Source organism: Hippocampus bargibanti, linkage group LG05 (genome assembly GCF_051943395.1).
Source record: "Hippocampus bargibanti isolate YZ-2025 linkage group LG05, ASM5194339v1, whole genome shotgun sequence".
Lineage (NCBI taxonomy): Eukaryota > Metazoa > Chordata > Actinopteri > Syngnathiformes > Syngnathidae > Hippocampus > Hippocampus bargibanti.
Window position 1 is genome coordinate 11,118,805 of NC_142738.1, and position 17,483 is coordinate 11,136,287.

Consider the following 17,483-nt stretch of genomic DNA (forward strand, 5'->3'; position numbering starts at 1 on the left):
TGCATTGTAACTTGGACATATTTTGTACATTTTTTTATCTGTCCTGGATGGATAGAACTCAATTGCGGTGAACAGTTTTATAGTTTATTGGCAGATGTGACATTTCTATGCGTGTTCAGACAGCAGATTTATCTGTTGTGTAGCATTGTGAGGATGGAAGTTGCTGTGTGCTTGCCTGTGTGTTTTAGGAGTTGGGCCATTCTGTGAATGAACACATCTCCGAGAATGTTTTAATTAGCAGCTTATCTATTGAAGCTTTTCTTTTATTTGTATGTTTAGCACTGTTAAGAACAACAGTGGTGGGCAAAAACAAAACATTTGTCACTCACATCATTCCTTTTCAGATCTAGCCAAATGTGTGTGTTTGTGTGTGTGCGTGCGTGCGTGCGCATTTTCGTGTGTTTAGGACATTTTTGTTCTCCCTAAGTTATGTAAGTTATTTTTTCTACAAATGTCTTGTCAAATTACAAAGTTTCAAACTCTTTGGTGCAGTTTTAGTCAGATTTCATGTTTTGACCAATTTGATTATGTAGTATAATGCGATTCATTGCTTTTTTTTAAAATCAAATCTCCAAAAGTCATAAAAAGTTCTGCGATCTTAAAATGTACAATTTGTGTACAGTTGAGAGTAGCCTCTTTGCTTGTGTCTGCATATCGCAATACAGTACTGTACATGTTTTCTTGTTCTTCTTGTCGTTTTTATTGCTCATATCTAATTTGTGTCTTTAAGTGGTGTAACACACTCACGCCAATTACTATTTGTCAAATTGAATTTTAAACTGAGTGTCCAAAGTAGACTTCTGAACGACTTATTTTCTATTTCATTCATCAATTAAGCGTCGAAAACCAGATGGCCTGTAATTGAAAGCAGAGTCACAGCAAAAAAAAAAATAGGTTGGATCGATACATTTTAGAAAATACTTTGTGAACAAATTTTAGAATATCAAATTAAATGCTGAATGGGGTTTAACTTGAGCAACAGAATTCTGACCGGACGATCATACCCGATAGCCACGTCTTTGGGCCGTCTGCACGAATTAACGAACAGGTCTTTTTGTCACGTGACATTGGGACGTCGGACACCGCGGAGTTTGTGAACGCCTCTTTGGGCAGAGGCAGTACAGCGGGACAGTTCAGAGGAAAAAGGAGGACTCCACTTTGATTCGCTCATTTTTACACTCAGAACGGGTACGTTCCCGTCTTTATTACAATTTTACTCCATTATAATGGCAAGAACGGAAGAATAACAAGGAAAGGCTTCAAACCTTCTTTGGTGTGCTTGTGGTGAGTTTATGGAACCTCGGTAAAGAAATTATTCCCCTCATCTTTTTGAAGGTCTTTGCTTTTTGTGACGGACAGCCTCTCCGTTTTAATGTCGGTGTCTTGTCCAAACAGCAACCTTACACTGCCCTCTCAGAACCATATGCAGGCATTCCTTGCTGTTGACTAATGAGGTGTTACTTTACCTGTGGGACACGGTAACGAGCTAATGCTAGCATTAAAGCTGTAACAAAACCCCAAGGAATGATTACAGTGATTGATGTGAATGACACCTTTTTTTGCTTTCCTGTTAAATCAGGATAGAATTCAAGAATAAAACTCTTCTACTTTTATTTTGCCTCCCCGATATAGGAAATTCCAAAAGGACGCGTGCTTTTATGTACCGTATGTTATAAAGTACTGTCGTACGCTTTGATAGAAAACTACGTTTTCATATGCTAAGGGGGGATTTTTTTCCTCCATCTGGCAGCCCAAAACTTTTTTTCCGAAAAGGTTACAAATGATGAAGCCATCAGTTAACATCCATCTTTTTCCAACCCGGTGTACTGGCGCCTATCCCAACTGTCTTCGGGCAGTAGGCGGGGGACACCCTGAACCGGTCGCCAGCCATTGGATTGGATTTGCCTGTATTAGTCTCACAGTGGAGAAATTTACATTTCACAGCAGCAAAGTGATGAAAGTAGAAAAACAAAATACATGAGCTGCTGGAAAGGCAGCCACTCTCGCGGCGCTGTCTTGAAGTCAAAAGAACAAAAAAAAAACTAAATAACAAATAATATGACAGCACAAAGACAATATGACAACACAAAGACACAGTCATTCATTCTTAAGCTGATGACACATCGACGAACTATTAATTCTCACACTCACATTGAGGGACAACTAAGAGTGTTACATTAACCTGCCGTGCTTTGTTTTTGGAATGTGGGAGGAAGTCTACATGACATGATTTACCAAAAATAATTTAACCAGAAATTGTTATTAATATGGTACTTTATTTCAGCGTTGCATAGAATGCACCCTTGTACCAAAAAAAACCTAATATTGTTGTTACCTTTTTCATCTTCTCCGACAAAGACATAATAAATCCTTAGGCAGATAATCAAAAACACATCTGCGCATGGGCTCTAAATTTTAAATCGAATGCAATAATGAGAACAATGCTTCCAGTGTTCCAATCTCTCTTGACAAATATTGGTTCTTTATACCATGAAGTGGGTGACGACACCCCACAAACCTCATCCAGTTGTAGTCGTAATTCAATTGGCTCAGTGTTGTTGGTACAATACGACAGTGTCATTAACACACTGAGTGAGTTGTCTGCAATATCAAGCTGCTGTCTATGTATGGATTCATGTTGGCTCGTGAGTGCAGCTACGTTTGAGTGTGAGAGAGGAGATCCGTGGATGGCACGATGTCACCGTGTCCTACTTGCACTGCAACTCTAATGTTGTGTAAACATCTGTGTATGCCTTCCCATGCTGGGTCGGTGTTCATCAGGGCCTTATTTAGGAACTCGTCAAATTTTCCAAGGTGAACTCAATCAAACTTGCCAAATTGTGAAAAAAAAAACAGTCGGTGGCTCTGATACTCACACTTGCCTGCAAGTTGGAATCTGTGTAATTCAGAACCTCTGTTTCCACATTAGTTCTGCGAATGCAGCTGGAGCCACGATGGCTGGCGTAGGTGGCTCCCCGGAAATGAGGTTACAGAAGATTTACGTTGATCCGCACAACCCCAGAGGCGGCCATGACGGTTTCTTTGGCGTTCGGGTGCAGGTTCAAGGGATTAAAGGCCAGCCTTTTGTCGTTCTGAACAGTTCTGGCGAAGAAAACCACAGAGATATATCAGTCATAACTCACCAGACTGGCTTCAAACCAGGCATGGTGAGGAGGTCCGTGGATGGGACTAGCTCCTTGTCCGAGTTTCATTACCAGAAACATCCAGAGATCCTGAGACCGTACGACCCCAGAAGCAACAACCTCAACCATCTCAACCCTTTGGAAACTCTTCCGGGAAAAACAGGAGATCAGACCAAACCGCGGATTCCGCTTCCAGCAGAAGGCCCAACAGACGACCATAATATGCCTCACTCGGATGGCCGCCTCCCTGCAATTTCTCCAAACTCTGTAGACTCTGAACCTTTTATGTCTGTCGGCAAGCTAATAAACCAGTTTAACACTAGCCAGCGTAGAGGAAGGGGTAGCCCCAGAAGTCGTCTGGACCCGGAAGAAACGCGACGATCGCGTAGCGTGGACAGCGGCAGAGCTTCCGCCTCGTCTTCCGCTTCATCCAGCAGGACGTTGTCTCTAAAGGGCGGAAGCGGCGGCGTGACCTCTGGTGAGGTGTATCCTCCGGGATCAGCCAGGGCTCGACTGCTGGGTGGAGAGGCCAACAAAAGAGAAGAGATCAAACCTGGCATGCAGTTTAAAGATCGTCATGGGATTGACATAGCAGCACAAGTACTTCACAGAAAAAAGGAATTGTCGCAGAGCGTTTGCATAGATGGAACAAAGGAAAGAGACGCTCAGGTAAAGCCATTTCCTTGCAGACGCGGTTCACATGTAAAAGGTTCTATTTATCATGCTCTCTAACCAGGTCACTCCTGATCTTCTGAAAGGACAGCAGGTATCGGTAGACCCGAATGAAGATGCAGCCAAGAAAATGCTCTTCATCTACCTCAAGGAAGGGTGAGTGAAGACATTAAGAAGTCAAATGGGGAAAAGGTACTTCCGCTATTTTTTTGTCAGCACTCGAGGGGCAGGTGGTCACATTGGATCTTCTGCTTCTGAACCAGTTGCATGACAAAAGAAATGCTTGAAAAATGTTGAAATGAGGACAAACGCTGTGTTTTTCATGAACCTAATGTATAAAACAGTATTCTTTATTTTTGTGCTCAAATTCACAAGATAGATGCACTTGTTTTTATTTTTTCCAATGGCTCACTTGCATTCAAATTTTGATTCAAAGATGGCACAAAATTACTGAACAGCAAACCAATTCATTCACTGGCATTCACGAATGTATTCAGGAATTTAAAATATGACGTAGAGTGCCAATCCCCGAATTTTTTCGGGTTTTGTTTTTTCATGCTTGGGTGCAAATAAAGCGCTGGCTTGGGCCTCTGGCAATGTTTTTTTTCTTTTCCACGAGGGGGCAGTATTTCCCTTTTTTCCATGTTAGTGCTTTGTTCCAGCTTCAGCTGTTGTTAAAGCGCTATGTAAACCAATATCTACTGTATGTATTGCATTGTATTTTGGACAGCCGCCCCCATTTCAAGCTCATATAACTCCAGACCCATATGATTTAGGAATTAACTATTTTTTCCTGGTGAAAGAAAGAGTCTCAGGTTTCTAATGCTGTACTGAATGTTTATGTAGTCCTCTTCTTCTTTTCCTTTCGGCTTTTCCCTTCAAGGGGTCGCCACAGCTAATCAGTGTCCTCCATCTTTAGAGGTTTGATCCGCATGTTTGTTTTGGCCAAGCTTTTATGTCGGATGCCATTCCTGACACAACCCTCTGTATTTATCCGGGCTTGGGACCGGCACAAGAAGACTTATGTCCCTTTGTGGCTACAGAACAAGCAACTCGCTCAGTAAAAGACTCCCAAACACAAGTCCTAAAACTCAATATTCCGTGGGTCTTGGAATTCGAGTGACAATGACAAAAACCCTGGCACTGGAGTTTTTGCACATGTCTGGCAGTGAATGAGTTAAAGGACAACCGACACCATTTTTTGTTGTTTCCTAACTGACATCAGAAAAAACGTTTTATAGCATCTAAAATACCCAAAACATGCAGGCTGATATTTTTAGTCAAATGCAAAATACCAATAATTATAATAATAATAATTTTCTGTGGGTGCTGGAATTCAAGTGACAATGACAAAAACCCTGGCACTGGAGTGGACATATTTTTGCACAGGTCTGGCAGTGAATGAGTTTTCAAATCTGAAATCATGAATAATGACTGTTATTATGGTTTACATATGATAATTTGAAATGTTGGTTCGGACTTTAGCAAGCATCATGGCACTTGCTATGTTTGATTTGCTTTCATGGGCCGAATAAAAGGATGTGGCGGGCCAGTTTTGGCCCCCAGGCCTTGACTTTGACACCTGTTGATTAGATGATAGAATAAAGTCAATTTTTTTTGCAACTTTCTCCATTGTGATAGTCTGATAACAGAGTTCCCGGCACAGCTGCTCACACATCCACCCCCACACCGAGTCAATCAGGAATGTAGAGCATGATCTTACTTCTCCAGAAATACCCTGGAATGTCTTAAAAGATCCATCACCTATTTTGACACGAGCTCAGACAAAAGGCCGCGGTCGGCTGAGTGAAGTTTAGCCAGCGTCTGAACAGTCAAAGCAACAAGATAAAAATGTTTTTAAAACATTTGCCTTTCTTCTTAGGACGACGGACGAAGTGTCGGTCACCAGGAGGAAAGTCAACCTGCTGCTTGAAAGGATCAACAGACTAAAGTGGAAAACGGCTGAGAATGTGGAGGAGGAGGTGAAAGTGAATGTGGGGGGGGGGGGGGGGGGGGTGAAAATGCTCTCCACGATAGCTCACTCTTGACTAATGTAGCATGTTTGAATGGAACTTTTACGCTCCGTAGGATCAAACAGGAGAGCTGAAGCGACTTCTGGAGAAACAAGGAGCCCTGGAGTCACAAGTATATGACTTAACGCGAAAACTGGAAACCGAGATGAAGGTTATGTGTAGATTTTACCTGAATCGGTTTGCTTACATTTCTAAAACTTTCATCTTGAGACAATTCATTTTGTCCCTCAGAATGAAAAGACACTTGCCAAAGCCTGTGAGAAAGCCCGGATGGAGAAGAAGAACCTGCAGGAAGAATTGTCCAAGAATCAGGCTGAGCTCACCAAACTCAGAAACAAACTGATGGAAATTGACTCGCAACTGAAGTCTGCCAAAGACGAGTAAGTATAAAGCATTCGTTGTGTTGGATCTGATTAGATTGTTATACATGTTAAGTTTCAGAAATCATAAATAGGGAGATTTTTGTCTTTGCGACTCTGTGGTGCGTGTTCAAATAATGTGAGCGTTATAAAAGTGTAAATTAGAAGTAAATAAAACACAAGAATGCTTTCATTGTTTATACATTCAATGAGTATAAGAATGGTTTGACTTGTTTTTTTTTACATTTTCTTACGCAATACATTAAAATAACAACACATTTTTTTACTTGATCATGTAAAAAAAGTCATTAAAGTAATAGGGAGGAATTAATGGAATGTGTTGTTTTTTCCGTTTGTTGACTAATTCCACATGTTGCGCAATTTTTGTGTGTGTGTTTCGCAACATTGTTTTTTACACCATGGCTGACCGAAATATGCATGCAACATATTTAACAAAATGCAAATGATATCCACGATCGCTTGCTCCTATCCAAAAATATTCAGTTTGCCAACCTGACTGAAATTTACTTTCAGATATTAGGTTTTTTTTTGGATTGGATTGGATTTGATTAACCTTTGGTAGTCTCGCAGTGGAGAAATTTACATTTCACAGCAACAGATATGAAAGGAAGATGAAAGGAAAGAAAGAAGTAGTAAAACAAAATACAGTGACTTTATGATACAATGCAGTGTATTTCTTTCATTACAATACAATAGCACATTTATTATATATAGAATAAGGTATGTTGTATGTAGTTTTAAGGCTTATTTAGTTGAAAAGTATATTTTATGGAAACCCGGGAACGGATTATTCCCATTTTAATGGTTTCCTACGGGAACTTTTTTTTTAGATACACACTTTTCACCTTACACACTCTGTCTGGGAACTAATTAAGTTCGTAAGTTGAGGTCTCACTGCACAGGAATATGTACATATACATATATCTATCTATCTATCTATCTATCTATCTATCTATCTATCTATCTATCTATCTATCTATCTATCTATCTATCTATCTATCTATCTATCTATCTATCTATCTATCTATCTATCTATCTATCTATCTCTCTCTCTCTCTCTCTCTCTCTCTCTATATATATATATATATATATATATATATATATATATATATATATATATATATATATATATATATGTGTGTGTGTGTGTGTGTGTGTGTGTGTGTGTGTGTGTGTGTGTGTGTGTGTGTGTGTGTGTGTGTGTGTGTGTGTGTGTGTATTTCACAGATTAACTCAGATGATTGCAGACAGGGATTGTTCTAAAATGCAGATGAAGGACCTCCAGCAGCAGTTGTCAGAAATGCACGATGAACTGGACCAATCGAAGAAGGCAGAAATGATCAATACAGAGAAAGAAGTCCTTCTGAAGGTATCGTTTCTGTCTCCTAATTCTACACAGCAGCTCAAGCAAACAATCCGATAATGGTGGGAAACATGTGTTCATGTCTCAGGATATGGTCCAGCTGCGTACGGACTTTCAAGAGATGCTCTCGGTGAAGGAGGAGCGTGAGGAGCTTCTCCAACAGCAGGAGAAAGAACTCAACGACTTAAAGGAGGCCATTAAAGATGAAGTGGAGACCCACGATAAATACATTGCTGCACTGAAGGAAGAATACGAATTAGAACTTCAGCATCTGATGAGAGATTTGGAGATGTCGAGAGAGGTGAGTGCCATGGCATTCTTTATTGTTCTTTTATTCACACGGTCTTTGTTTCCCTTGAACTTAGAGCAACAGCGTGCTGGGCCGAGAAAAAGTGGAGGCACTGGAGGAGGGCGGTGCAGCCAAGGAGAAGATGCAGGAGCTGAGTGAGCAAAGAGATCAACTCAAGGCAAAAGTGCAGGAGCTTGGCAGCAAGGTGGATCAGTTGAGCCGAGCCATTCAGGACTCCAAAGGGTCGGAGAGACTGCAGGAGCAACGAGTGAAGCAGCTGGAGGTTAGTTGTCAGTTCCCCCCCCCAAAAAAATCTATCTATCTATCTATCTATCTATCTATCTATCTATCTATCTATCTATCTATCTATCTATCTATCTATCTATCTATCTATCTATCTATCTATCTCTCTACCTACCTATCTATCTGCCCGCCCGCCCGCCCGCCTGCCTATTTCTTTCTATCTATCTATCTATCTATCTATCTATCTATCTATCTATCTATCTATCTATCTATCTATCTATCTATCTATCTATCTATCTATCTATCTATCTATCTATCTATATATCTGTCTGTCTGTCTGGCTGTCTGTCTGTCTGTCTGGCTGTCTGGCTGTCTGTCTGTCTGTCTCTCACTCTCTCTGTCTATCTAAAAAATATGGTATTTTTAAAAATCGTTCAAACCTACTAAGAAATCAATACAATATAATGCAACACTTTAATTTTGGACCTTAACTCATTCACTGCCAGACATCTGCAAATATCTTCAACAGTAGCCAAAATGGAACTGTATAGTGCCACTTAGCAGTTTTTTTGACAACGATACTAGTGCAGCGTGTTCTACCGGAAACAAATTCCTTGTGTGTTCTACATACTTGGCAATAAAGATGATTCTGATTCTGATTCTGATTCTGATATGTACCTGTATGTGTACACTCCAGTGCCAAGGTTTTTGTCATTGTCACTCCAATTCCAGGACCCACCGAATATTGAGGTTTAGGACTACATCAACATTCAATGCAGCGTAAGAAACCTTAGACTCTCTTCTTTCATCAGAAAAAAAGAATTAATTCCTAAAGTACATGGGTCTGGAGTTATATGACCTTGAAATGAAGGCAGCTGTCCAAAGTACAATGCAATACATAGATATTGGTTTATTTAGCGCTTTAACAACAGCTGAAGCTGGAACAAAGTGCTAACATGGAAATGCTGCCCCCATTGCCAGAGGTCATGGCCAGCGCTTTATCGGCACCCCAGACAAGTAAAACCAAAACCCGAAAAAAAATTAATTCCCTAATAAATCCATGAATGGCAGTGAATAAATTAATTTGTTTTTTATTTTTTCCAGGTCAACTTTTTTGTTAAACTTGCTTAGAATATTCAAATTAGACATCACAGCAATTATCATCATCAGGTGACAAATGAAATGGAGGTGTGTGTGCTCACTTAATTGTTTTTGTGGCTTTATCATGCCCTGGGCGAAATGATGTCATGCGGCCTTTGCTTTTCCTGTTGTTTGTTTGCTCTAAAGAGAGAAAAGCACCAGTTGGAGGAAGCACTGCAGGATGTGAGGAGAAATGAAGAGGAAATGTGTCAATCCAACCGATCTCTGCTGGCCCGTTTAGAGGAAGTCCAAGTAAAAAACAAAAATCTAAGGTCTTTGTGAAAGTATCTTGACATGGATATAAAAGTTCCGCTCTGTTATCGTAGAGTAAGCTGACCAAACTGAACCACGAGCACAGAGACATGAAAGAAAAACTCAGGGAGGAGCGGAAACAAACTGAGGAGTTGTGGAAGAGCAAAGGTGAACTGGAGGATGAGAGAAGGCTCCAAGATAGGACAGTGGAACAACTTCAGAGAAAGGTATGAGTCTCCTCGCCTCTTTCTATTGCTCATTGCTAGACCGCGGGGTGGAGTTTCACCTCTCTGCTTGTAAATCTGCCCACTAAGATGAATAGCATCATGGAAGACTGCGAGGCATCTACAGATGTTCTTCAGAGCCAAGTTAACGAGGCCAAAGAAAGGAGTCAGAGGGAGTTGTCCGAACTCCGCAGACAGCTGCAGGAAAAGGGAACTGAGCTAGAAAAATCCCGACTAGCGGCCAAAAAGCTTCAGGATGAGGTGCGGCCCCCTCGGAAATCATTTTGCTGACTCATCACAACGAGGGGTCGGATGTCAAAGTCACTGGTGAAATAGACCAAAGGGAATTTTGGTGTTCAAGTAAAATGCGATGGAACACACCCAACAGTAGAATGTCGTCAAAAGTACAGTATCATTTCTTTCACGTGCCTCTCCTTTCCTAATCTTCATGTTTATTCTATGCTCAGCTGCTTCCTCTGGAGGAAGATCTGCGGAGGTGTCACAGGGAGCAGCAGGAGGCCCAGTCCAGGGTCCAACAGCTGGAACAAAGAGTGGTTGAGCTGGAGGAGAGGAACGGCACCACGGTGGAGGAGCGCGAGCGGCACGTCAAACTCCTTGAGGTGAACAGATGCACCAAAGCTCCTTTTTTGGAGGATTTGCTCTCTTGCCAAACTGCTGCTTGTACAATCAAAATTCTTATAAACATCCAACCAATCATCTGATCAGTTTATCCTCATATGAGTCACGGGCATGTTGGAGTAATGCAAATAGTCTGTGGGAAGTAGACGGGGGCCACCCTGAACCGGTTGCCAGCCAATCGCAGACCATGTCTGGCAGTGAATGAGTTCATGAAGAACTAGTTTTCAAATCTGAAGTCAAGAATAATGACTGTTATCGCAGTTTACATATGACAATTAAAAAAAAAGTTCAGAATTCATAATATTAATAATCGCCTTTCAAAACTCTCAAGGACACTTTACAGTCACAGGATATTTCTTCTGCGGGTGAGCAACGGCAGCCACACGCGCCAGCGTTCACTCAACCCGGAAGTAACATGGCACTTGGCATGCTTGATTTGCTTTCGCAGGCCGAATGAAATGATATGGTGGGCCAGATTTGTTCCCCGGTACTTGACTTTGGCACCTGTGGAGTAGGGCATACAAATTCCACACAGGAAGGCTGGGTCGGGAATCGAACTCTAAACCTCTGCATCTTGAGGCGGGCATGCTAACCAGTTGCTCACCACTCCTCCCAATTGGAAACATATTTGCTATAATACAAAACAGATTTAAAATTGTCATTCTGGAAAATTTAAATCCATGTAATTTTAGTCTTTTTTTGGTTTTAAAGATCTTTTGCGCAAAAAGCCGTTTTGGTTTTAAATCACCGTACAGTATTTTCCAGACTGTAAGGCACACCTTCATTGAATGACATATTTTAACTCAGTCATTGCCATTCACAAATTTAATCGAGAATTGAAAATATGACATAGAACGCCATTCCCGAATTAGTTCTGGTTTTCTTTTTTCTTGCTTGGGTGCCGATAAAGTGCTGGCCAGACTTCTGGAAATGTTTTTCCCCTCCCTTCTACAAGGGGCAGCATTTCCATTTTTTTTCCATGTTAGCGCTTTGTTCCAGCTTCAGCTGTTGTCCGTGCACTATATAAACCAATATTGCATTGTATTTTGGACATCCACACTCATTTCATGTTCATATAACTCCAGAGCCATATACCAATTTTTTCCTGATGAAACAAGAGGGTCGAAGGTTTCTTACGCTTTATTTAATGTTTATGTAGTCCTAAAACGCAATATTCTGTGGGTCCTGCAATTCAACTGACAATGACAAAAACCCTGGCACTGGAGTGAACACATGTTTTGTGTTTCTAGTGGTAAATAAGGAATATCCATGACCTGCATTAATTAGAATCTACGTCGAAAAAAATGGCAATGATTGTACTTGCAATGGTTCATTTTTATGACAACACTTAAATAATTCTTTGCCCTAGAACCCTCGAACTTATTCACAAATGCATGAGAAGAGTTTACATTCCCCTTCAATCACATGCCGTGGGGCGTCGACGTGTCCCGGCGCCACTATTTGCCTTTGCCTTGTCCTCGGGAGCCATGAGGGTGCCAAAAGGCACCACTGCAGCAGCATCTCACGCCTCGGCACTGTTTGCCTTGCTGATGACAAAACATTACACAGTGACATCAGTTTGTTGACACTGCGCATCGAGCGACGAAAGCCGCATGTTTATCGGGAAAAGTTCTTCCAACCTGACTGAGTGGGACACAAAACACTGGAACATTAACAACAACTAAAATCATTAAAAAAACATGACAAATAAATACATAGCTAATGCTACAATTATTATAACAGGAGACTGTTTCACAGGTTTGTGCAAAATTGAAAAGAGGCACTATACAGTTATATTTGGTTTTCTGTTGAGAGAGTTCATGGCAGTGGGGGAAGAAGCTGTTTAAATGTCTGCTGGATTCGGTGCGCAAGAATCTGTAGCGCCAGCCTGAGTTGAGTAGCTGGAAAAGGTGGTGGGCAGGGTGTAGAAGGTCCAGTAGGACATAATAGTGTTATTTTTTTATAATTTATTCGGATTGGATTTACCTTTATTAGTCTCGCAGAGGAGAAATTTACATTTCACAGTCGCAAAGTTATTAAAGGAAGAGAAAAGGAAAGAAATAAGCAGAAAAACAAAAAACAGGAGCTGCAGGAAACGCAGCCACCGAGCCTTTATTTGTCTCACAATGCAGAAATTTACATTTCACACCAATAAAGTGATGAAAGGAAGAGGAAAGGAAAGAAAGAAGTAGAAAAACAAAACACAGGAGCTGCTGTAAAGGCAGCCACTCATGCGGCGCCATCTTGAAGTCAAAAACAACATTGAAAAAAGTGACACAAGACAACTTTCTGTACCCTCTTTGTTACATGAAGCAGTTCTAGATGGAAGAAGAGAGGATCAAAGCCTCCCTTTCACCAGTCGATCAGAGACGTCATGGTGGAATGTGCACATTTTGAAAGCAAACACGAAGCTGTAGCATCCATTGACGAAAATAGACTGTCTCACATCTCCTGTTCCACATAAATCCGCTTTAATTCCAAGACGCGAGTCTCACATACAATTTTTTTTTTATATTGTAAAAATCAAAATACATGTTCCTGATTTTTTTCGAGGTATGCTTTATCTTGGAATGTGTTAATTTGTAAAAAAAAAAATCACATTAGGAAGCACTAAAATCAAGCAGCCAATCAAATCCATTTTAAAATAACAACAGGGATTGAAATCCTCATATGAGTACGATCAATTGACAAAAGGATATGAAAATAAGCCACGATACTAATATAACATATTTTTCCATCCTCTTTTCCCTTCTCAGGGCCGCATCGGTCAGCTGGAGGAAGACGTTAACGATGAGCGCAGCACCGCCGACCGCCTGATGGAGCGATTAGACAAAACCAAAGAGCAGGCAGGTTGACATACCTCCAAATAAAACACTGGGCTTTTTTGATATGAACAGATTCAGTCAAGGGTCAATCTAATTATTATCGCAAGTCATGCGTATAGCATAAACAGATGTTCTCCATACTCAGATTTCCCCACAGCTCTTCAGTCGTCGCCTAAAAAAAGTTTTCATTTTATTGTGCTCGCTTTTGTAGCCACATTTGATGTACGCCTTCACTCCTCACATCATATGTTTCTTATTATCTTAGCCAGCATGTGACTTTTTTCAACTCAAGTAGGCCACCGCTAGAAGCAAAAATGCTGCGGACTAATTGACACAAAACACTATTTTGGATGGAGTGCAAAGACAGCAAACTATTGTTTGTGGTGATTCATTTTTCCCTTCACTGGGCCTCTGCAGAGACAAGAGTAGACAGCATTTCCTCTTCCTCTAATCAAGTCCCTTTAAACTGAAAGTGACCTTTCTTTCTTTCTTTTTTTTGTCAAGATTTTAGGGATATTTAAAATTCACTCTGCTTTGATTGACACTGTCTATGTAGCTATCCAACCAAGTGCTGTACCATATTTTCTGGAATATAAGGCGCACCTTCAACGAATGACAGATTTAAAAGCATTTTCCATACCTAAGGTGCACCGCATTTTAAGGGTGATAGAGAATAGATGAATGGAAGTTATCATATTTAAAAGTTTCATGCTTAGAAGGCCGACAATGCAAGCACAGAAAACCTGGGGTCAGTCTGAGGTGAACAGACACATTCTGTTAAACTATCATCTTCATGTAGGAGATCTGGCCTTGGACTAATTTACGACTTGGTAAACTCCTTCACAGGAAGAGCTCATTAGCAATGTTACAAATCTATACATTCATAAAAAGGACAACCATTTAAAATGTCTATGTTCTCTTGTTTTATAGTTTTTGGTGCTTGGGATGTCCAGGGGTGTGTTATTCAAATCAAGAAGACTATGCTTTCCTAATGTATCACTTAAAATTTGCATATACTCTCAATAAACATCTTGGCAGAGCGCTGCAGAAGTTGGGTGTCAGTCATGAATGGCTGCGTCCCCTGCCGGCAGAAAAAGACAATCTTCCTGTGTTCGAGCCTTTGTTCACAGGGTGCGACCGAACATCTCTGACAAAGGGGCACCTACAATGAATGACATATTTTAAAACATTTTCCATACATAAGGCGCACCGGATTATGAGGCGCATGGTTAGCTTTTGAAAAAAAAAATATTTTAGGTGCGCCTTCTAGTGCAGAAAATATGATAATTGTAAGGTGAAATATATTGTAAACGAATGTGCCGCCATATCCTTATATATTTATCTGTTCTTTTTTTATGCATTGAATTGCAATGTGATGTGATTGTATGGGGCCAAATTGTACATTTTGATGTGTTGTGTCCCAGGTGGATCAGATGAGAAGTGAGTTAATGCAGGAAAGAGCGGTCAGGCAAGACCTGGAGTGTGACAACACCAGTCTGGAAAGACAGGTAAGGGTGAACTCGTCATTCAAAGAAGAATCTGTTGTGTGATTTTTTTTTATTTTTTTTTGGGGGGGGGGGAGGGTAAATTTAAATAATAAGAAAACGAAAGCTGCCATGTTGGAACTGAGAGATGACTCCCGCCGTCAGGATTCTTGCAGTTCTTCCATGTGAAACTTTCTTTTATGGACCATAGTGGAGTAGAAAATGGCCTATCTCCAAACTGTTCTGGAAGCCTCAACATTTCTATTCTTCATCGACACATTTAATGATTTAGTGGTGTCTCCTCATTATTTTGTTTATGTGACCAGACTCTGACTCGAGCTGGCTGGCTATGTGGCATATAATTTAATTTGTCTCATTTATGACATTCCTTTCTTTCATTTCCTGCATCAGAATAAAGACCTGAAGAGCAGAGTGACTCATTTAGAAGGATCACAAAGGACGAACCAAGATTCTCTCATTTCCAAACTCAATAGTCGCATCCAAGAACTTGAAGAACGGCTGCAAGGGGAGGAAAGGTAAGCGCGCCATTAACTGAGTAATTCCATTTTCCAATACGCTTGTACTCACAAGAGGTAGCGGGCATGCCGTTGGTCGGTGAAGAAAGGTGAGATGGCCATGCATGTTTTTAGACCGTGGGAGGTAACCGGAATAAAAACCCACGTGGGCACAGGAAGAAACATGCAAACTCCAACCAATCTAACATCGCCCACCGGATTGTCTTTCATGAAGCCTGAAAAGTTGAATTGATAAAGGCACAGCCTAGTTTGCATCAGAAAAAAAACATCACTTCTTAACTCATTCACTGCCATTCACAAATTTATTCGGGAATTGAAAATATGACGTAGAGCGCCATTCCCGAATCTGTTCGTTTTTTTTTCATGTGCTGGTGCCGGGTAAGCACTGGCCATGGCCTCTGCCAATGTTTTTTTCTTTTCCGCAAGGTGGCAGAATTTCCTTTTTTCCCATACTAGTGCTTTGTTCCAGCTTCAGCTTTTGTTAAAGCACTATATAAACCAATATGTAGGTATTGCATTGCATTTTGGACAGCTGCCCTCATTTCAAAGTCATATAACTCCAGACCCGTATCATTTAGGAATTAACTATGCAGTCCTAAAACTCAATATCCTGTGGGTTCTGGAATTCAAGTGACAATGACAAAAACCTTGGCACTGGAGTGGACACAGTTTTGCACATGTCTGGCAGTGAATGGGTTAAATTGCTATTGCACCATTGAGGGGAAAGCAAATCACAATTACTATACATTATATGTAACGACGATTAGCTCAAAGCATACTAGCTAGCATAAGGCTATCAAATCCCACAATGTAAAGTACTACCAATACCAATTTTTTACATATTAGTTGTGTGTGGTGATCCCATTGTGGTATCACTTTCCCCACGCTTGCAAGGCTGCGAGCATCACAGTGGGAGGGTGTAACATTACAGGAAGCTGCAGCTGATCTCTTGGCGCATCTCCTCTCAGGGACAACAACAATTTTCAGCAAGCCAACCGAAAACTGGAGCGCAAGGTGAAGGAGATGAAGATGCAGGCCGACGAGGATCACGCCAATCTACAGACGCACAGGGACCAGGTAGGAGAGCCCTCATCGCCATCTGTCACTCTCGCCTCCTCACCGTCCATGATTTGACTTGTTGCAAACGCCGCAGTTGACTCAGAGACTGAAGACGGCCAAGAGGCAGATGGACGAGGCCGAGGAGGAGATCGAACGCCTGGAACACGCCAAGAAGAAGCTGCAGAGAGAGCTGGAGGAGCAACTCGAGGCCAATGAGCATCTTCACGGCCAAATTGACACCATGAGGAAAGACATGAGGTGAATTAATGCTTCCTTTCGGATTACTCACAAATGACAAAGTATGACTTAACTTTGTGATACTTTTGTCGTCTTGTTTTCTTCACCAGGCGCAAACGGAAATCGCCTCCTGTAATTAAAGTGACGGAGAGGGGCGACGGTCTGGATGACACAGGCTCAGATTAACTGGATAAAATAACCCATTTCATGTTTGGATTGAAGAACGATATCCCCCCCCCACCCCAGTAATTCCAATAACAACTCTTTTTACCCGTCTGTGTAAGCTCTCAGTCGCACAGGAGTGGTCCATCGATGAGAACGTTTCTTCAGCCGTCATCTGTACTTTTTTTTTACCCATTCATTGTGTTCACGCTGACCTCTAGTGGTCATTTTGCGAACTACGTCACGTGGCAACAAACGCCATTGTGCTTACGATGTGGACGACAGTATTAACAAATACCAGCGATTCGTTTTCTATCCTAACTTTAACACAAACTAAAGCCCACCAAACATATTTGGTAAGAATTTAGGTCGAAATTGTGAGTCTGGACATTTCTTAGGACCAAAATAAAATTGGTGAGTTCACAAATGTTCTTCTGGATTAGTCGCTCTTTGTTAGAGGAACCGGACTGAACTGGTTCAAATGCATGTTCACCAAACCCTTCATTTGTGTAAAGTATATATATTTTTTACAAATTCAAGACATTAAAAATAAAAATATGTGTATTAAAACAGATAAAAGTAAATACAATGACATGGCCCAAGTATTTTTTTATGTACGCTGTATCACAACAGTCACAGGGTTACTAAACTTCCCACAGCACTGATTGGATAAGCAATATCATGTGATCATTTGCAGCCAGTGGCGGCCAAGCGGGCGAGTTATAACTAAGAATAGGTTAGATAGATAGATAGATAGATAGATAGATAGATAGATAGATAGATAGATAGATAGATAGATAGA

General features: G+C 41.1%; 1 protein-coding gene across 4 annotated transcripts; it reads left to right on the forward strand.

The window, feature by feature from the left end:
* The first annotated feature begins 1,083 nt into the window (after positions 1 to 1,083).
* On the forward strand, positions 1,084 to 17,449 carry LOC148897909 (cingulin-like protein 1). 4 transcript variants are annotated; one of them, XM_088996769.1, is made up of 19 exons: positions 1,084 to 1,188; positions 2,930 to 3,812; positions 3,880 to 3,971; positions 5,698 to 5,803; positions 5,904 to 5,999; positions 6,080 to 6,228; positions 7,456 to 7,597; positions 7,680 to 7,892; positions 7,957 to 8,163; positions 9,411 to 9,515; positions 9,590 to 9,742; positions 9,830 to 10,000; positions 10,207 to 10,359; positions 13,135 to 13,224; positions 14,628 to 14,711; positions 15,099 to 15,223; positions 16,192 to 16,300; positions 16,377 to 16,540; positions 16,630 to 17,448. In XM_088996769.1, exons 2-19 carry the CDS (start codon positions 2,955 to 2,957, stop codon positions 16,703 to 16,705), a joined length of 3,093 nt encoding a protein of 1,030 aa, XP_088852895.1. In that variant the 5' UTR covers positions 1,084 to 1,188; positions 2,930 to 2,954; the 3' UTR covers positions 16,706 to 17,448. The 4 variants fall into 4 exon arrangements, with proteins under 4 accessions (XP_088852895.1, XP_088852897.1, XP_088852894.1 ...); XM_088996771.1 differs by having other exon boundaries at positions 1,117 to 1,284; positions 3,907 to 3,971; positions 16,630 to 17,449; XM_088996768.1 differs by having other exon boundaries at positions 1,118 to 1,284.
* The last annotated feature ends 34 nt before the right edge of the window (positions 17,450 to 17,483 follow it).

Excerpts from the sequence above, each read along its gene's own strand:
- LOC148897909 (XM_088996769.1), top strand. The coding sequence starts at position 2,955 with ATGGCTGGCGTAGGTGGCTCCCCGGAAATGAGGTTACAGAAGATTTAC. Across the intron at positions 9,516-9,589 it reads CCCGTTTAGAGGAAGTCCAA|AGTAAGCTGACCAAACTGAA; the intron begins GTAAAAAACAAA and ends CTGTTATCGTAG. Across the intron at positions 16,541-16,629 it reads ACCATGAGGAAAGACATGAG|GCGCAAACGGAAATCGCCTC; the intron begins GTGAATTAATGC and ends TTTCTTCACCAG.